Consider the following 21,220-nt stretch of genomic DNA (forward strand, 5'->3'; position numbering starts at 1 on the left):
TTTTTTCCTCTGGAAGCTTGTGTTATAGAGCTGCCACAAACTTCTTGTTCCTTTTAATGTTTAGATAAGAGTTGAAAGAGGAAGCTGCCACAGAGGGACTAACCTATTGGCTTAAGGTTGTGCAGGAAATCTGTGGCAGAGCTGGGAATAAAATCCACAGTGCTTGACTCTTCATCTTATTCCATGGCACTCTCACATCCTTTGTTTGCTTGGCAGCTGGAGATGGTTTCCAGTTGCTTATGAGTGTGATGTGGACTTGCACTTGATATGCTTTTCCGTGCTACAGCACTGTTGTGTTGAGACCGAAAAGCTCCCGCATAAACCATATTTTTTCCTCAGGATGGTGCACTCCTTAGTCAGAGCTTTTTTTGTTTGCACATCCCTTAATTGTTACAGGAACATTCTGCTATCCTTAATCATGTCCCTGCAATTTGACCTGCATTTCCTATAAGTATTATATAGAGCTGTTTGATTTTCTAATTCCTTCAGTCTGGTTTTCCAGATGTTCCTTCTGCATGCAGAAGTCACAACTGCTGTACTCCCCCTCTTTCCTCCCTCTCCCTTCATTTTTAGGGCTCAGGGAACTGCTTGTAATATATTAATATATTCTTTTTTTCAGTTACACAGCCTTGTTTACAAGTGATCCCAGCACTGTAGTTTTTAACTCAAATTTGTTATATTACGAGGAGAAGCTAGGGTGGTGGAAGTGGGACACAAAATAATACATCCAAAATGGATCTTGGGCTGTCCATCCAACTCTGAGGTTGGCAATTTATGTGGTGGTTTTTTTTTTTTTTTTTTTAATTGTTAATTATGAAATATTTTCTATTTTCAGCCTATTTTTGTTAGCAGATAATAACTACACCTGCAAGTTGTCCTTTGAGGACAACTCTAGTGGGTCCTCCGGAACCCTAGTGCAGTACTCTGGCTGTGCAGTGTATGGGAAATGTTGGATGTTTTGCAGTGGGATCCACAGTCTGTGATTGGCAGTGGGATCACAGAACCCCCTTGAGCCTACAGGAGCCATGTGGGCAGAAGATGGGTTTCCTCTCTTCTCATCGTCCTGAGTTGTTCCTGTGGTAAGGTGTCCCCCTCACTGAGATGGGGACACTCAGCTGAATATTGAAGTAGCAGTGCATCTCCTTTTCCAAGTTGTAAGGAGATAGAGAGATGGTGGAGGCATGCCCACGTGTGGGTCAGACAACAGAGTAACACCTGGAAAACATCCACACCTGGAAAACTTCAAGGGAGACATAGCGTGTGTTCCTCCATCCCATTGCTCAGAAAGTTTACAGTGTCGCTACTGACGGTCCTGCCTGGGCTGAACACAGAGCCCTGGGAGGAGGCAGCAGACATTGTATCCCATGGGGTTTGGCACTTTGAGATCTCTTACTGTCTCTGGCATGTATCTTGCCAACACAACCAATTCCTGAATTACTAGTGTTAATGTCGTGGTTTACATGGTTGATGTTACTGGAGTGCCCAAGAGCAACAGCGGGTCTGGAAGAGGCCCAACACTTGGGTACTGTACAAATGGAGCAGTCTCAGATCTGAGTCTGAGAAAAGATAAAGAGAGAGCAGATGGACACATGCTGTGGGGATTAGTACACTGGATTACGAGTTGTTGCTTAAACTCTCAGATTTCTGTCGCTTAATTATTCCTCCAGAAAGAAGGTACGAAGTCATTCTCATCTTTCTAAACACCATTTTAATTCTCTTTCTAAAGACAGACTGATATTTAGGTGTATAACACAAAGCAGATGTAATAGTAATTGCGTTTGCAACCTGTTGTCCTTACGCTGTCATAGTTTTCTTGGCAGTGTAGAAGGCAAGAGGAAGAAAAGTCCTTTACATTGTGGCAATTCTTTGCACAAGGCATTAATTCCATTTGTAAGTTATTTTGCTGAGAATTCATAGGCTGCGTACAAGGAACCAAAGTTATGTTGAAAGATGAGTGATAGTTCACCACAGTGTGCTTCTTCTCTCTTCTCCATTTTTTCCCCAGCTCCAGTACATAACGTATTTCTTGTACCTCTGGAGAGAGTCATGCTCTGCTATGTTGTTTACCACCTCTAAAAACTTTCCAACAACTTGCTATGTAGTCTTTATAATGAGTGCTGCAAAATTTTGAACTCCTAACCTGAATGGGTAGGATGAGAGCTAGGGGACAGAGTAGGTAAGACTCATAAATGTTCCATAAAAATGTGAAATTATGTTTTTCTAATCTTTCTGGCAGTTATTTTTTGTGGGATGCTTGTTTATATGTTCAGTCATGTGAGTTTGTGCAGGGGATTAGTGGACTTCATGTGGAAAATTTCGGATTGCGCTGCAAAAACAGGTGCTGGTGGACTGTCTGTTGGATTTAGCACGATAAATCTTCATCTGAGGGAGATGGGGAGAGAACCAAGGGCTCCCTTCAAAACCCAGACCACAAACAAAGTAATTAGACTCCACAGGTGGTCTGATCATCTTTTGCTTCCTACCCTGTGGTGGATTTGACAGGAAGAGGAGCAGTTACCTGACCTGGTCTTAATTCAGTATAGACCTTAAGAACAACTAAAGCTGTGAGATGAGTGAATTAAGTCTGGAGTGGCTAACCTCATGCCAACTAATTATCCAATTGTTTTTCTTGAACGTCTGGTGTTATCTGTGTGGGTAGGGAAATTCAGCCTCTGAATGGAGCTGCAGAGTGTGTTTTTGCATGCAAGTGGTGTTGGTTTTTTAGAAATGTTTGCCTCGGCTCAAGCAGGGCCATTACATGTCCAGTGCAGCTGTGCAGTACTGTGCTGTGTATCGGAGGGACATGAAGCAATCTGTATTTACAGGACTATTGAGCCAGCATTCATGAGGGGAAGGGGTTGTGGCTGCAGAACCTGTCAGCATTTACACACAACACAATGATGTGTGTGGTTGGACAGGTCCATCCTCATGTAATAGGTCAGTTATGTTATTAATCTTTGCACTGCAACCTCCAGTGTGTCCCTTTTACTCTGCAAACCTGTTGGTGATAGCCTACACTCGACCTCCACACACCCTTGTGCCCTAGGGTTGGGTGCTTAGGTGGGTTTGGGAAGGAGGAGAAGCCCGATGCCTGTCTGCAGTACTTTACAGGCTGGTTTTGTCTGGGTAGTTTGGAGCCTACACTTACCCTGTGTGTCATTATTTGGCTGTATAAATACCTCCAAGAGGAAAGTGGAGGGGGCAGTTCATCAAGCCAGGCTGGCTCAGTGTTTCCTCCAGGGAAGTAAATGAGTTTGTTGTCTGTGTAGCTCTGGGCCCTTGGAATGAAGCCCCTCCTCGCCGCAGCTGGGAGCGTGTCCGCCTTTGTCATCCCAGGTGTTGGGAGCTGAGGCCAGGCCATCAGCAGCATGGCCCCAATTCTGGTGAAGGAGGGCTGTCCCATGGTGTGATGAGGGGCTACTTTGGTGTTTGCTGCATGGTGAGGGCTGTGTGACCTTCTCAGGACTGTGCTTCTTGAGGGGGTGGGCAGTGGGGCCAACCCAGTCCAGCCACACGTGCACCTCCCTGGCAGGCCCCAGGCTGAGACCTTGCTGGCTGCAGGTGTAGAGTGGTACCATTGAAGGCTATCCAGATCTTCTCCTTTCTCAACCTTCCCTGACTCATCTATGAAGCTACTGCCAGATTAGATATATACCATGTTGCACTTTTATGCAACTCATGATTTTTCGCTTGGAAGCGCACTATGGTCTGTGGGAAGCAGCAGAGAGGTTTTCCAAAGACATTCCCATGAAGAATCTGCATGGTTGTTCATGAGACCTTCTTAGAGGGTTTTGCCCTCTGCCTTCTCAGGTGCCAAAGTTCCTGGCTCTAACCTGAGGGGTTTGCAAATCAGAGGTCTTCTTGCCTCTACTCTGCTGTCAGGCACTTCTTTGTCCAGAGCAAAGGATTTTTCCAGCTTTTATTCCTGCCCAGCCACTCTTGGCTGGGACCTGTGTTTCTGAGACCTTGGACTTTCACTCTTCTCATTTCAGCTGCTGTATCACAGCTCAGGCTCACACCACCACTTTGAGGGGCAAGATTTGAAATTAAAACTTGCTTTTTTTTTCTGGCAATTTTTATTTCTAGGGTGGTTGTCTATGCTTTCAGTCCTGGAAGCATATGTGCAGGGTTAGTGAAACTCATGTGGAAAATTTCTGGTGACACTGGAAAAATGACTGCCAGTTGAGTTTAGCACTGATAAATAAATTCTAATTTGAAGGAGATGGGTAGAAAAAGAAGGCTCCTTCCAGACCACAAACAAAGTAATTAGACTCCACAGGTGGTCCGCCATCCTTTGCTTCCTACTCTGTGGTGGATTTATCAGGAAGAGGAGCAGTTACCTGACCTGGTCTTAATCCAGTCTATACCTTAAGAACAACTAAAGCTGTGAGATGAGTGAATTAAGTCTGGAGTGGCTAACCTCATGCCAACTAATTATCCGATTGTTTTTCTTGAACGTCTGTTGTTATCTGCGTGGGTAGGGAAATTCAGCCTCTGAATGGAGCTGCAGAGTGTGTTTTTGCATGCAAGTAGTATTTTCATTGGCATGGCTCTGCTACTACACACGGATGTTGTACCGTCTTGTACAACTGTGTGACATGAGTTAACAGCGTAGTTACTGCAGGCTAAGGGTTACTTGTAGGACTAAAGAGCTACTCTGAAAAGGGAAGGGTTTGTTCCTGCAAGATCACCTCTATATTTACGTATGTTCTCCTGATGTACAAGTAGGTCCATAAAAAAAAGGAATTTATCTGGAGTTTTGGGTATGAACTCCCATTTTGAAGGTACACTTACACTTTTCACATCATAGGTATGCTAACTCAGCAACCCCCTGCTTGGTTTATCTTAACAATGGAGTGAGAGAACCCTGAATGTCCTCCTTTCTCCATGTGGGCAGTTGGGAAGTGGTTGGGAATTGTGAATTAGAGCTACTAATTTTACAGAGCTTTATTTTGTGAGAACTTTTAAAACTTCGTGTTATGGCATGTTCAGTGAAAAAGAAGCTAAATGGTCATTTAGAGCAGCTTTGGTGACTGGGAGATTGATGCTGCAGTGAAACTAATTTGGTAGCATTGGGATGGAAGCTTGAATATTTTGCTTTTTTTTTTTTTTTTTCTGATGTAGGAAATTATGAATTGGCACTTCAGGTAAAGAAATAGGCAGGTATGGAAAGCATGTACTGATGCCTACATTAAAGTGGACACTGCTAATGTAAGAATGTGAGTGGAGCTTCTGAATACATGAGAGAGCGGTTATAAAAAGATCACTGTTGAGCAAGGAGACTTTAGTTCTTGGCAACATACTGAGTAAATGACAAAGAATGATTAAAAGTGCTGCCATGTAGAATCAGGCTCATATGTTCTTGAATATAATTTTTAAATAGCTTGGATCTGTTCTCATTCAAAGCCAAAACATTGCAGAAAGTGGTGTATCTGAAACTTTAGTTTCAAAAGGTTTTTTATAGGCTTTTTTCCATCTGCAGTGGTTATTTTCTCTGTGTGCCAAAGGTCCTACTAGCCAAAAGGTTTTTGTAGAACTGCATAGTGCCACTGCAGCTTAGTATTTTTTAAGAAGTAGCTCTTAAAATATTAACTGCCCATATGCAACTATATATGATAACTTTGCTGCAGAAAAAATGGAACATTATAGAGTGTTGTATTGACAAGCCTTCTGTTTTGTGCTTTTTTTTTTTTTCCCCAGGTGGTTCACTGCCCCATGAAGAGTCTTCAGTGGTTGTGAATAAAGGGGAGGAATTAAGGCTGAGTTGCAATGAGGAGGGACCTGTGACTTGGAATTTCCAGAACTCAGATCCATCGGCAAAAGCAAGGAGTTCTAATGAAAAAGAGTGGTACACCAGAAATGCAACAGTCAGAGACACAGGCAGATACATATGCAGAAGCAAAGGGAGTATTGTCACCTCTTTTTATGTTTTTGTTAAAGGTAAATATCAATGAAGGCATTATTTTTGCTTCCTCCCTGCTCCCATTCCCATTCCCAAAATAATAGGACAATACTGTTGGAGGAGGGAATGAATTTGAAGTACAGAGGGAGAACGTAGTGTGATAGAGGAAATCTTCTTCCTTGTCCAGTAGGAAGAAACCTCACTCTTGGCTTTGCTTGCAGTGGCCTTTGTCACCAGAGCAAAGTTCTGGATGAGTGCCTCTTTACATCCCCATTATTTTGTTGTGAAGTGTACCAAAGCTTGCTTTCTAGCCAGGTGACCCGAGTCTGTTGTACGAGTCAGTTGTACTGTGAGGAAGCAAGCAATATGTACAAATGTCTTTTTAATTACATGCCATCCATCAGTAGGGAGTCATATAAGGCTTGGTCCCAAGCTTTTGATTTACTGAGGCAGTTAGCCTGAAGGATTTGGGTTTTTTGAGGCCGTGCTCCAGGCCTAAGCCAGCAAACAGCAATGATTCCTCTGCCTCCAGCTTCTGATATACCTTGTGACTGATCAGAAATGTCTGAGACAGGAAAAAAAGTGCTTCTGCTCTGACACATTTTTTCCAATCCTTTATTACTCTTCTTTGTTTACAGAGTTTTCTTCAGATTTCTCCTTTTTTTTTGGCTCCTGATCTCTGGCTTCGTCAACTGCCCTCAAGCTATCAGTTTATTATGCCCGGCATTCCCTTCTACTTTCCAAGGAAAGTGATTATTTTGCTTCTTCTTCACATAGCTCTTGTGGTCTTCCTTCCCTGTTGATGGAAAAAAGTCCTGCAGCATCCTTTCTTGGAGACAGCATTCTGTGTCCAGTGGGGGTGTCTTGAAGAACCTCTTCTGAAACCCTCCAGTCCTTTGTGAATTACTGCAAGGTTGTTCTCCAAGACAGGGAGATACCAAAACAGCAAAGCGTATTTTCCCAAGGGAAAATATCTGGCACAGTGGCCACGCAAATGCTCTTTTAACCACTCTTGAGTTGTCCAAATAGCCATGCATGTTTCTCTGATACTATGATCAAAATAAATCTGACATGTATTTTACCTCTACGTGGCAAACAATGTTGACTTTATCTACCATGATTGTGTTCCTGAAGGTCATGGTAATTATCTCAGACAGCTATGATCACAGAGAAGTTTTTGCTTGCCATTAAAAGAGTGACTCCTTCGTCTCAGGACAGCAGGCAATCCTCCCACTAAACATGATTACCAAGAACCTTGATCCTGCACAGTCCCAAGTGACACATAAAATGATGGCATCTATTTATACTTTGCGTTCTTCTGGACAGGTTTGTTTGTGTGTGGATTCCCTACAGGAAATTTTTTCATGTCTTTTCACTGTGATATGTCCCTTCCAGAGGGGGATTGAAGATGCGAGGGGAGAACCTCAACAATTCTGCTTGCCCCAGTCAAGGCCTTCCCCACAATTTCAGCTGTTAGCAAACAGCTCTTGTCAAAAAATATCCTTTTTCTTTCTCCTGGGGAGCCATACTTTCTGCATAATGAAGATATCTTGGCTCTGTTCGTATTGGAGTAAAAGTGGACTGAGTGGAAACCAATCATTTAAGTCTCTGTTAACACCAACTCAGGAGTGACATCTAGTCACAGCATTTGTCTAAGTATCTCTGTGTGCAAAATGTCACATTTTGTTTCTGTTCAGACATGCTTTACTTTTTTTTTTTTTCATTTGTTAGTAGTCTCCATCCTCTATTTCTAGACTGATACTTCAAAACTCATAGTTTGTGGGGGCATCTTGGGTGGTAGTATAAAATGAGGCTGAAGCTACATGCTGACTCTAAGCTGGAAACCAGCCAGTAACTTTTCTGTTCAATGATGAGCAGCCCTGACTTAGTGATTTGCTTATATAAACATCCCATGCTTCATTTTCAGCCTAGTACTTGTTGTCTTAAACCAAATGCACATTGTCCAAAATCTTGAAACCAAATTCTCTTAGTCTTCCTTGTTAAGTCATGCTTCGTTGATCTCTAATCATTCAAGTTGTAAGCATGTTTGCAAAAAAGAAAGAAAACTTTTCCCTCTGTTTTTGTGTTTCTAATTCATTCTACTCTGTAGGGAGGGCAGATGGAATCCAAAATAAGCTTTTACAGAGGGTTTGTCATCACATGTTCTTTTATTTTTGTGTTTGCCAGGTTCTTAGCATTTCAAGGTCATGACCTATCACAGGCTTCAACTTTGGTTGTAATGTTTTTAAAGTACCTAAAGTAAAAACACTGTATGTTTGTGTACTGTGGTTAGCTAAGATGAAATACTTTAGAAGAGTTACCTTGTGAAGATTGCATGATGATTTTTCAATCAGATATGCTGTTTGTATGCTCAGTTTTTCTTCTAAGGAGGCTAAAAATAATCCCTGCTTTCAAGGAGGGGAGAGAAAGAGAGAAGTTGTTTGGTGCTTCCTCTGGTAGTAGTGTGTGTTCATTTAGATTATGTATTTTACAGAAGTGAAAACCATAATCTAGGTGCTTTTCAACTTCCATTTGCTCATAAATTTCTTCAAAATCCTCCTGTGGGCATGAAACCTTACAGCCCTGCCACTAGCTAAAAGCAAATTACTTTTAATGGTCTATGAAAATCTGTTTACTGTTGTGAGGATATTTTGAAGCTAAACAAGGCAAAAAATCCCTCTATCTCCAAATATAAAAGCAGTAGGATTATTTTTAGTGCACATGATTCTTTAGTGTGTCTGGTATTGAATGCTGCTGCGTATCTCCTCTCATGCTTCTCTTTTAGGACTAAATTTAATCTCTCTTGGTAAACATGAGTTGGGCAATACTCAGTTTTACTGTCTGAAAGTAAAACTTTCTTTGATGTAAGTGCCCAATTGCAGAGTTCTAGGGTCATCAGAAGTTCTCTGTGCAATGCCAGCTTTTCTGACAGGTCTTTGTGTTTCCTCACAGATCCAAATGTGCTCTTCCTTGTTGATTCTCTGATTTATGGAAAAGAAGACAGTGACATCCTGCTAGTGTGCCCGCTAACAGATCCAAATATTACGAATTTCACACTGAGAAAATGCGACGGCAAACGTCTCCCGAAAAATATGACATTCATTCCCAATCCCCAGAAAGGCATTGTTATAAAGAACGTCCAGAGGTCATTTAAGGGCTGCTACCAGTGCTTGGCCAAGCACAATGGAGTTGAGAAGATATCAGAAAACATTTTCCTGAATGTGAGACCAGGTAACATGGGATTTTTGCCTTTTTGTACAGCACCTGGTTTTACTCTTCACCTTGCAGGGAGCTGATGGGAGGGGCTGTGAAGCCACACTACTGACCAAAGGGAAGTGGTGAGCTTAGAAAATGTGCTCTGGGCAAATTGTTTTGGGACACATTGATCTCATGACACTTAGCTGGTAGCTGTGGTGAGAAGGTTTGGCCATGATCAGTTTTGTTTTCTCTTCCTAGTGATTTCCAGGAGGTTTTTTCATTATTATGATAAATGTGGGTTGTGCTGTTAAACTCTGAGGACAAAACTGTGCCTTGAGGTTTGGACAGGTTTGTGCAAGCAAGATGGAGATTTCAGTGCCTGACTCACATGTGTGTCGCCCACAAGTGACAGCAGGAGGAACTGATTGATGGAACTGAAGAAGAGGGATTTGGTGGAGAGGCAGAACTTGGGGAAGCAAAAGGTCCTTGTTTGTCTCCATATTTGGGAGTGAAGATGATCAGAACAGCAGCTGTGTGCCCAAATTGTGATGAGAAATGTGTTGTGGCTGAGCTGCTACTTGCACCAGTGAGCTTGGCAAACCTGTTGGTGATAGCCTACACTCGACCTCCACACACCCTTGTGCCCTAGGGTTGGATGCTTAGGTGGGTTTGGGAAGGAGGAGAAGCCCAATGCCTGTCTGCAGTACTTTATAGGCTGGTTTTGTCTGGGTAGTTTGGAGCCTACACTTACCCTGTGTGTCATTATTTGGCTGTATAAATACCTCCAAGAGGAAAGTGGAGGGGGCAGTTCATCAAGCCAGGCTGGCTCAGTGTTTCCTAAGGGGCAAATAAATGAGTTTGTTGTCTGTGTAGCTCTGGGCCCTTGGAATGAAGCCCCTCCTCGCCGCAGCTGGGAGTGTGTCTCTGCTAAGGCATGTGTGTGATGTGAAGGCTGCAGTGGGGTCTGGGGAAGGGGCATCCCCTGTCTGGGCACACATGTAGGCTGTGCACTAGGAGTTTGTCTTGGCCACAAGGGCATTTCTGCCCAGGTGTCTGGTTGGGGTGTTTTTGTTGAAAGGAGAGCAGCACATGGGGGCTGTGCTGGTTGGCTTTGTGCTTCCATAGCATCCATCTGTCAGCAGTGCTATCCCAGTGGTGCTGCCAAGGCTGCTGCCAAAGGAGGGCTGGGCCTGCGAGCTGGTGTGCATCTCCCTTGTTGCCTGCACTGTGCCAGGTGTTCAGAGCTGAGACCAGGCCATCAGCAGCATGGCCCCTAGTTCTGGTGAAGGAGAGCTGCCCCGTGGTGTGATGAGGGCACACATTGTTGTTTGCTTCCTGGCAGGGGCTATGTGACCTGCCTGGGGCTGTGTGACCTGCCCACTGACGTGCTCCTTGGTGGTGGGGCAAGGACTTGCGCAGTGGGGACCATCTCGAGTGTGGAGTTTGTTGTGGCAAATTTAAGAAGTCTTTTTTTCTTGGTGGTTTGGAAATTCTGATGTAGTGAATTCTAAGGAGTACTAAATTTCAATTAATGAGAAGATAACGAAAGTTGAGTCAGTGCAGGCATCTCTGGCATTTGCCTTCAACAAACAAAAATCAAGTCCATTCTTGCTGTCTCTGTTGTTTGTTCTGTAACAAGTGTTTTTTTCATTTGTTTCTTCAGTGATGTCCAAAGAAAGAAACCAGCTCGTTGACATAACTGATGTTTCTATGACAAAGGAGGGTGCAAGTTGTAGTATTGGACTTTTTAATTTTTTTAATGGATAAAAGCTTGTACTTGCTCAATACAGTGGTGACTTCAAATGGAAGAGTGCTGAGCTGGCACCATTGCCAGCAACCCATTGATGGTGGGCACCGTAGGTGGCTGGGGGCACCTCGGCACTCTGCCCACGTTCTCTGTCAGGGAGGAAGCATGCAGTAAGTGGAAGCATCTGCTGAAGTCCATCAACAGCATTGTTACTCTCAGCCTTGTAATTACTATGCTGTAGTGTTAGTTCTCATTGAGTTAAAAGGTAAAAAACTAAAACTCCCATTTTCTCCTTCACTCAACACTTAAATGTGTTGGAGACCATTTGAGGGGTAGTGTTTTTCTAGCTATAGCCAAGGCGCTTAGACACCCAGATCTGAGTTTCAGGTGCAGAAAGCCAGAAGAGGCATCCATGAAATACGGAACTGTGCAGGCGCACTCAGACTCACATCAACTACAACGGCACAGGGAGTGTTTCTGTCCAGCCCTTCTCAAAACAATGAGGGGCTTTATGGACTTGGGACTTGTTTTTTTTGGATGTCCATAGACATTTCTGGCAGATGAGAACACAGAATGGCTTCTTCACCAGTTTCCTGCTGTCTCTTGGGTACTGCTGGATGCTGGTGTGCATTTTTGTGTGAGCCTTTATATCTGAAGAGAGCAACGTTTCTTTGTCCTCTTTTATAGCCACTTACAGCAACATGAGGAAAACATTATTATTAAAGTACTAATGCTTGAAAAGCCTGATGTTTTCCTAAGTTTCGTACAATTTACCTAAGACAACTACAAAACTTGTGTCAGAGGCAGGAAAAGTCTGGACGACCTTACCTAATAGATGTTGCATTCACAGTTTGAAAGTGAGTCTCCCTGTGTGAAAGCCCTAGTGAGAAGTTCACTGGAGTCTAGTAAAATAAGAAAATTTGAAAAAGGGATGAAGAAAACAGAAAAACCATGAAAGGAACAACAGGAGAAGAGCTGAAGAGCTTTGTGGAGACAAGAGACACACAGTCCTCAGATACACTTCACTGTTGACAAAAGACACCCAGAGCAGAACAGGGGTACAGCTAGTCCACAGCTACTTGTAACCACCTACTCCTTGGGTGACAAACTCTATGAACCATCACCATTAGCAGAGGTTGTGGTGCTTTCAGAGGAAGGTATGCAGAAGTCCTTGAGCTTTACCTATCCTTCCTAGGCTGTCCATCAGGAGTTTTTCAAGGACCTGTCAGACAGTACTTTCTGTTGGCTGTAATGTTTTGTAATTAAAATTTGCAGTTAGTGCTAGGCTGCTGTTCTTCATTGACTGATCCTCACCGTGTTTTTGGTTTCATAGTGCTACTTTTTAATCACTGTCATGGAATGAATCATCTCATCGATGGTTCAATATCGGTCAAGTTTCTTCATGCAAGTTACTCTGCTCTAACAAATATTATCTAACTTTTAAGTATAGTTTGAAGGGAGTTTGAAGCAGAACTGTGCTTGTTGTAAAGGAACAATTGTGTAATATGTTAGAAAAAATTGAATACATCTCAGAGCCTTGATTTTATTGGAAAGTTAATGACTGTTGATTTTTATCCCCCCTTGGAAGCACTGAGACTAATGAAAAATAATATACTTCTAAATTGTTTTCCAGTTCACAAAACTCTTCCTGTCATCACCTTATCAAAAAGCTATGAGCTCCTTAAAGAAGGGGAAGAATTTGAAGTTACATGCATAATCACGGATGTGGATAGCAGCGTACAGGCTCGTTGGATTTCTCACAAAAGTGCCGTAAGTTCCTTTAATTCTATCATGTATACTTCAGCACAGTTCACAGACTCTCTGTAGACATTCGCATGTTTTTTTTGGCTACCTGATGCTATGTCAGTTTGTATTTGTTGCATTTACAAAGATCCAGCATCCCACAGACTGATGAGGAAGCAACAACAACTGTCCTATGCCCATGAGGACAGCTGGGAGGAAAATCATCTGCACAGACTTCTCTTCCCAAACAGAAATTAAAATTAGGCTCTTCAATGTGAATTTTAGGTGACCTCTGTTGGGCTTCCTAAATACGGAAGCATGGAGTGCCTACACATCATATTGCAATCAATGGGAGCTGCAAATATCAGCACATGGACTGCAAATTACATATTCTAGTTGTTATCATTAACAGTAAAATACCTGCTAATTAGCATAGGGTTGTGTGTGACAGGAATAGTAGTAAGCATTCACAGGAATGATTAATTCATTTGAATTACATGGTGTGCCTCACTAACTGGAAAAGTTCTGAAAAATGAACCGGTGAAGTGGCTTCTGTCTGCCAGTGATAGATGAGGTTACTGACTGGCATCACCAAATTAAATTAGTTACATGCTAAGTGCTCCAGGAGAGTTAGTTACCAGCAGCACAACTGTTCTGCAGAAGAGGGGCAGAGAGATCCCCTTCTGTGGTAAGCCAGCATGCTGCCAGCTCTGCCTTTGAAATGAGCAGCAGGCAGTGGCGTGTTTTTGAGAATGCTTCTAGGTCTTCTGGGTATACCCTGAAATTTAAATAAATTAAAAGCCCTTGTGAAGACCTTTTAGTAACTCCCACCATGCTAATTGGCTGGTCTTTTACTGCTAATGGTAGTGAGCAGAATACGTAATTCTCAGTCCATGTGTGTGAAAGAAAAGACTTCTGTGATGTTTGGATAAATCACATTTCCTTGGGCATATAATGAACAGGAGTCCCGTTCCCAGGGGCTAGGCATGCCATGCTTAGCTAATCCACCAGCTTTGGCAAAGCTCTTCTTGCTAAGTGCTCTCTGCTCCAGAAATCCCACCTCACAGCTCTAAAGGCTGATAAGGTCTAAGTGACATGAAGGCGACATGGGACATGCCGATCCATTTTTGGTCCTGTGCCAAGGTCAATTGCAAGCCTTTCATTTGAGAGCTTCATTTCTTCTCTCATTCTCTTCCCTTTGCTTTGTTACATGTGATGAAATCGAGGTCTTCCCTTCAGTTTTTGTGCTTTATCATTTTTTTCCTTTATGAGTAAAAGCTACAAGGAAAGTATTTTTGACCAAATAAGTTTGACCGTTCTACTTTTTCTATTAAATAGCAGGAGATGCTGTCTTTTAAATACTATCAAATAAAATTTTGTATTGAGAGAGAACACATAAATTTCATATTTAAGTAGATTCAGGATTTTGCCCTGAAATTATGAGAGGAAAAAAGAAAAACCAAAATGCTTTTTTCTGTGCATGACTGAAGTTATCACCACTTTTGAAAATTAGTAGAATTTTTATAAGCAAGCACACCCATACTAAATAAACTTCTCTTGTGATTATTATAGCTCAGGAGGAATCAAAATCGCATTGAGAAGCCTTAATTTTTTCTAGAAGCTCTTGGAGCTTCCAAGAATTGAAATAATTCAATTAGAAAATCATAACAAGTGCAGGTCTTCATTTGGATTAATCAATGTAAATTTTATCAGTCTTTCCAACCATACACAACGTTCTTGCAGAAACTAAAGTCAACACATCAAAGAAATAATTTTTTTCTATGTGTATTTATAGGGTCATGTTATACTTAAGAGAATGAAGTTTCCAGTTGGGATTAAGAGTATTAAGTAGACGTTGCTAAGGATCAAGTGACCAGAGGAATGATGCTGTGTAAAGCCTGCTGCTAGCAGGGCTCTCTGCAGCATGCCTGCAATCAGAAGATGCTGCGGCCTTGGGACGTAGAGAAACACAGTTTAAAATGAAGCCCCAGCACTTTAAATTCTCTTATGTTCGTTCACATGGAATCATTGCAACCAACTGAGCAGTCAGTGAACTTCAGGCACCACATAAGTGGTGAACCACACTTCAGAGTTGCAATAACTTCATACAAGAACTGCACCTTCTGAGCATTAGGAAAGTCAGGACCCAGTCATGTTGCATTAAGCCCTACAACTAGAAGCACTGTTGGTGCAAATAAAACCTTCTGATGGTTCCTGACCTTCATCAGTATTGGAAACGTAGCCAGAAGAAGCTGGGCCTGACCTTGGGCACAGCACCCTTGTCATCACATAATGGAAACATTTGAAGAAACTAGAGTTTTAGTTTCTTGGCTTGGGCTGGTCTTCCCCTTTTGGCTCTCTTGAGGCAGGTGAGCACAGCCCCATACTCAACTCACCCCACATTCTTGCCTTACAGGGGAACTTGAGGAGAAAAAAAAAAAAAAGAACAATAGGGGAGGGGATAGGACTTAGGAGAGAGAACATTATCTCCCAAAGGCAGCTGATCACACACTTGTTTTGCATGGAGAGATTCTAGTGACAGGTTTGTCATGCTGGCTTATTATTCCAGTTTAAAGTTATGAATATTAATATAGCAAAGTTATAATTACTTCTATTTTTAATTTATCTAGGAAAGATGATGCATACACAGTGTTTTAGTTGTTAATTGTTTTTTACCGACAGATTGTTACAAGCAAAAGCAGAAATTTGGGTGATTATGGATACGAAAGGAAATTAACATTGAACATCCGTTCAGTGGGAGTTAATGATTCTGGAGAATTCATATGCCAAGCAGAAAACCCTTTCGGAAAAACCAATGCCACAGTAACCTTGAAAGCACTAGGTAAATGCTTCTTGTAGAAATCTTAACATTTCTAAGAGAAGGAGATTAAGAGTGGGAACAGTGGGGAGTCTTCCTTTCCTTCTTTTTCCCTTTCCCTAAACCTCAGTGAGTAAAGTTGCTTTTCTTAAAAGGTTATTTCTGACTGGTACCATATGGGATGGCTCAGGAAGTGTTGTGGTGTGTATGACTACTTTGATTTCTATAACCCTTTTCATGTTATTGGAAAGTGGTATTAGAACAACTACCCAACAGTGTTTCCATCTCTCTGGTTTGTCTCATCCTTCCTGGTTTAATTTAAAATTTAATCCAGTTCTAACAAAGCAAGTGATTTACTTTTGCCTGGTGCTGTCCCTGTGCATAAGTAATTTGGCAGCACAAGCAGAAAACGTGTTTTTAATACCTGCCTTCCAAGAATGGGAAATTTCACTGACAGTGTGTCACTGTTTTTACGTAAAAGCTATATTTGTGCCTCTGTTAAAAATGATGCTTTGAGGAACGTCGTGATGTGCATAGATGGCATGAAATTGTTCCAGAGGTCACCCCCCTATTAAACCCACTATCTATCACATCTACATGTTTTGGATCATGCTCCTAAACAGTGAGCAAACTCCCATATATTAACTTGGATGACACACAGTGCCTTGTGAAGTTTAAAGCTACTGAAACCTGTTCATTTGATAAATTAAGTACAATCAAGGACATCTTGGTATAGTTAATAATATCATTCTGGTCTGCGTTATTGGCTACAACTGTTTCAGTTCCGTACTATTCAAGGGTGTAGTAGCTGAGGGAAGTGTAGCTTTGGATCCTTTTTCCTTTTCAAATCCGTTTTTCTGTTGCACAGGCACACACCGCTGCAACAGTGTTGTTTTGCTTTCCCTGGTAGTGTAAAGAAAACAGAAGTGTTTGACCTATGTGCGTCAGATCTTCAGCAGAACCACAGAGGTTTAAGTGCCCTTAACCTTGCTCTGCCATTGTAGGGGGTAGGGCTCAGAACTACAGAGATGTTTTCCTCATTTTTTTTACATAAGAGACTACATTCATATGTAAAAGAGTGAAACAGTGTGAAGTATGAAAGAAAATCTTTTCCCCAAGGGAATCAATGTGAAAGCTTCTATTGTAAGAAGAGGGAAGTTCTTGACTGCAGAAATTCTTAGTAGTACTACATATGCAAATGTGCACAATCCTTTAAAAAGGATTGACTTTGGAAAGTCTGGCATTTAAAATAAAGCATGGCGTTAGAAAAAGTAGAAAAGTAGCAAGTTTTTATTTAGTAAGTTTGTCTTTAATTACAAAATGCACGAGAAAAGGTGGAATCTTTCCTTTTTGAGACACTTTTCTCCCCCCACCCTCTCGAATTTGACTTAAAATTTTTAAGCTCCAACTTCTGGATACTTTTCACCATTCATTCAGACTGATTATATTTACCTGAGCTGTGCAGCTCCAGGGTCCTGGGAAGTGGTATATGGTGTGTACTGGAGAGATCCTGGGATTACATCAAATCCTAAATCACTGTGGCTTTAACATTAGCTAAAAGATTTATAGGAAATAATGTGTAGTTTTGGTAAATTTCCTAATTAATTTTTCTAGCAGTTAGTTTATCTAACTGTAGACAGTTACTAGAACTGCACTCTAGGGACCAATAGCATCATAATAAAATTTTTTATTTGAAAGCTCTTGCATCTGATTTTGAATATAGATGCATAGAGGATCCTCTTTTTATACAGATAACAGAAAAAAACTCTGCAAAGGAACTACAAATCTTCAGTTTCCAGATTTGAAACCTTTTTCTCTTTTCTAATGAAGGAGAGTGTTTTGGAGCATACCTGCCTGCTGTGAATTTACTTCATTCTTTCATCTCCAAAGTACCTGTCAAGCGCTCTGGCAGCTCCATATGCTTTCACCAAGCCCCACTGGCTCTGGATTTCCTGAGCTCGGGTGCCCAGCTGGCCACAGCAGTTTGATTACTAAAGAGTGGGAAGAAGCAGGGATCTGAGATTGATTTTAGGTCTAAATTCAAGCTATCAGTAAATGTGTTTCCTTTTAATTGCAATGTGCCTATCAAACTGATAATTCCCTTATGAATTTGTGTAATAGGATGGAAAAATTTGTCTTTTCAAAGTAAATCCTGAAGCTGATGACTTTATTAATGAAATTAAAACTGCTACAGCAAGGATGTTATTAGACATGATATTTTGGAACGGAACTGCACAATGGTACATGGTATCTGCCAAATAAAAGATTAAGACCCAGCAGCAGATGTACAGAAATGCCTTAGTTTAAGACGATTGGTATCCAGGCCTATGGACTTAGCACATTTTTCTCTAATTACAGCTTTTAATAGCTTCATTTGTAATGTTGTTCTTAATTACACTTGACAAAGAAACATGAAATACTCTAGTATATTGTCATAAATGATTTTATCTTGCTTTTTTCTTAGTGCTTCTTTTTTACCAGACAGTTAGCAACTCTGATTTGTGGAAAAATATAAATACTTGAGTAGAATCAAACGTGTCCTTGCTTTTTTACAAAAGCAAATAGAGGATATTTGTCACCAGAAGATGGAATTATGGATGTTAAGGCACTAAGGCTGCTTTAAGGCCTGTGCCTCACTGCTATATATAGCTATTGGCCTTGGTTTTGGCACGTGAGGGTTCAAGTTCTGCTTTGCAGATAAGGTTTTCTGTTTCACAGTTGGATGTTTGATCACTGATCTTGAAGTATTTTAAGTGTGGTTAGAGCATTGTCAATCTTCTAAATGGCCCTGAAATTGTTTTGCTTCTCCTCTTATGACCAACAGCTAAAGGATTTGTCCGTTTGTTTGCAACAATGAATACCACAATAGATATAAATGCAGGACAAAATGGAAACTTAACAGTTGAATATGACGCATATCCAAAACCGAAGGAAGAAGTCTGGATGTTCATGAATGAAACATTACAGAATTCCTCAGACCATAATGTCAAGTTTAGGAGTGTGGGTAATAACAGGTAATATGCATGACTGTAAGTGCTGTTGATTTGACTTTGGAACAGCAAACTAGAGTCTGCTCTGGAAAGAGGAAAGTGGAGATGGTGAGAAAATTGTTACTATAAAAGATCTTTCAGTACATGTGGCTTGCCACAGTAACTGGTGCAAAGTCTGCTAACCTAGATGTGAAATAACATTGAGCTAACCACACCATCTGAAGACCAGCATGCTGTATACTCACTACTCACCTACCTTCCTGTCCAATGAGCAACAATGAAAATTTGAAGTTGTGTGCAGAAACTCCCTCCACTGCTTCAGCAGACCACAGTGCTCTAGATAAAAGCTAATACTTTTATTTCTGCTGTGCACTGTTCTTTCCTGATCCCTGGTCCTCCAGAAATCCAGTGAAGCACCTAGCACATGTAGTCTAGGTTGTAAATCTGAGTTTCCTCCTCAGTGAGAAGAGGAACAGGTGGTGGTGCCTGCATGAGGTCTGAGCCTGGTGCTGAGCTGTCACCAGGCACACATCTGGGCGTTGGAAGTCACAAAACTTGTGGGTGTTAGAAGTGCAAGGGCTGTTGTAATGTACGATAAGAGTGTTTGCAGCAAGCTGTGTGCCTTAGTAATGCTTATTTTTTTTCTTTACAGTTATACAAGTGAACTTCACCTTACACGATTAAAAGGAACAGAAGGAGGCATTTACACGTTTTTTGTGTCCAATTCTGATGCCAGCTCCTCTGTAACATTTAATGTCTATGTGAAAAGTAAGTAAAGTGAACAGTCTGAAATATTTCATTATCACAGTCATTGTATTTTATACAACATAATGTATGCACAAGATGTCACTGTGTGGTTCAGCATATGAGAGGCTTTCTGAAGTGAAGCACATGCTGGAAAACTAAATGTCAAGATATTAAAGTGCACAGTATTTACACAAATCGACGTACTATCCAGCATGACCTTACATTCTAGCAAACATATTCCAGAGATTAGCAGAGAGCAGCTAGGTAGTTTATACAGAAAAAAACCCTGTAGCACCTGGAAACACGATCTCAAAAATAAGTATGTAACATAAACCTATTATAATTTGGGGTGGAGTAGGATATACAGGGATTATAATTTGCATTTTTGTCAACCAAGTAAAGATATTAATTGTTCTTAATTTATTTGACTTGAGTTTGAATGCTTGTCAGGAGAATTACATTTAAATGCCTTTTGGCATCTAAATACTTCTGTATAATAATATAAATCACTATTGTTTTAGAGAAATCTGCATAGCTTTACAAATATGTGTGCTGTCATCTTTGGGACGTACTTATTAAGAATGAGCATTGGCTTCAGTTCCAAATAACATTCTTCAAGACAAAGGCTGAACTTCAAAATTAAATCAATGAAACCTTCAGAAAACCCTGTCCTTAGCAGAGCTATCCACTTAGAGCATTTCATGCTCTCAGCAGACAGATATTGGCAGCTGCCAAAGGCCAGGCTTAAGGAAAATTAAACCAAGAGGGGACTGCAGGCAAGCTGGAGAAACTAGGGCGAGGTAGGCAATGATGCCTTTGAGCCCAGCAGGAGGAACTGTATAGAAAGTAAATGCAGAAACTGTAAATGCAGTTTTGTGTTGCTGCTATGCTTTAGTAGCAGTGTGTCCTTTTCCAGGCGTTGCTTTATGAAGAGGACTGTCAAGATTTTCACAAATGCATCAAATACTAGACAACAATTTCTGAATTTTTCTCATTTATCACTGTAGATCAACATTTGTAGCATCTCTATGCAGTGACATAGTTCGAGTCAAAAATGTCACTTAAGCTCCTTTCAGAACGTGATATTTCTTCTTTCATTGCTGAGTGTTGTCATTTGTATTTTACCTTTTTTGTTTCCTAGCTGTGATTTCTGAGATGAGGGCACTGGTGACCTCAGATGCCCTTTGTCTCAGTGAATGAGTGTGGGTTACAGTCATGAGGGATAATTCTAGTATTTAACAGATTAATGGACCAAAACGTTGAGCCAGAAGTTGAATTTCTGCAAAGGAATGGGAGAAATTCCAGGTTACCTGTGGAACTGTTAGTTCACATGAAGTTGGATGGTGTTTTCCAACTCGCAACATCATACATGTGCTTGGAGTGAGGGGCTGCTCATGGTTCTCCCAGCTCTCCCAGGCTCTGCAGGCTGCTCGGGCATAGTCTGGGCACAAGAACAAAAAAAAGAAAAAAACTAGCCAAAAATAACCTGTTTTTGTCATTATCAGGTGTTAGTTCTCAATGCAGATCTCCATCTTGCTGCTTTTGAGGTATGTGCTACTTGATAAAAGCTGAAAATCCCTGTAGATCATGATTAGAAAACCAGACTAGGAAGAAGGTGGTGAAGCAGGATGGACAAGGCAAGAGGGAGCATAGACAGTTCTGAATGGCTTGTCTGTACAACCAGCAAGTCTGTTTCCTTGCTTTAACTACTGGTTTTTTAAGTAGGAAGATCAGTCTTGGGATGCCATGAGAACGTTTAAGCAGTCCCATGGAGCCCATGTTACCGTGCACTGGGCAGACTGCAGCCACTGCTGAAGCAGATGGATCTGAGGCACTTGACTAGAAAAGAGTTTCTTTTGGCATTTTGACTGAGCTACTGCAAACAATTTTTTCATTTTGAAAAGAAGAGATAAATAGATTGGTCTTTCTAGGGGGTTGTTTTAAACAAAAATAACCTGTTTACACTGGCTTGTAAAATGCTCATCATTTAGGTATGAGACACAAACTGCATGACAACATAGTATATTATTTGACATAGCAGAGTTAATTGCCAAAGGTAAGTTATGTGTGGGTTG

General features: G+C 41.3%; 1 protein-coding gene across 3 annotated transcripts in view; it reads left to right on the forward strand.

Annotated features, from left to right (window-relative positions):
• The window catches only part of KIT (KIT proto-oncogene, receptor tyrosine kinase), a 54,530-nt gene that overhangs the window by 12,891 nt on the left and 20,419 nt on the right, over nt 1-21,220 (forward strand). Inside the window, exons 1-7 of one of the 3 annotated variants that reach the window (XM_027885544.1) lie at nt 2,937-3,227; nt 5,701-5,940; nt 8,855-9,133; nt 12,481-12,617; nt 15,273-15,432; nt 18,233-18,422; nt 19,051-19,166. In XM_027885544.1, coding sequence (XP_027741345.1) covers nt 8,995-9,133; nt 12,481-12,617; nt 15,273-15,432; nt 18,233-18,422; nt 19,051-19,166 — 742 coding nt within the window. In that variant the 5' untranslated portion in view covers nt 2,937-3,227; nt 5,701-5,940; nt 8,855-8,994. Of the gene's footprint in view, nt 1-2,936; nt 3,228-3,250; nt 3,337-5,700; nt 5,941-8,854; nt 9,134-12,480; nt 12,618-15,272; nt 15,433-18,232; nt 18,423-19,050; nt 19,167-21,220 lie in introns of those variants that run through there. The other 2 variants (XM_027885543.1, XM_027885542.1) reach the window with 2 other exon arrangements.

This window comes from Empidonax traillii, unplaced genomic scaffold (assembly GCF_003031625.1).
Source record: "Empidonax traillii isolate 1590-97213 ecotype Southwest subspecies unplaced genomic scaffold, ASM303162v1 scaffold167:size2001844, whole genome shotgun sequence".
In the NCBI taxonomy this organism is placed as follows: domain Eukaryota; kingdom Metazoa; phylum Chordata; class Aves; order Passeriformes; family Tyrannidae; genus Empidonax; species Empidonax traillii.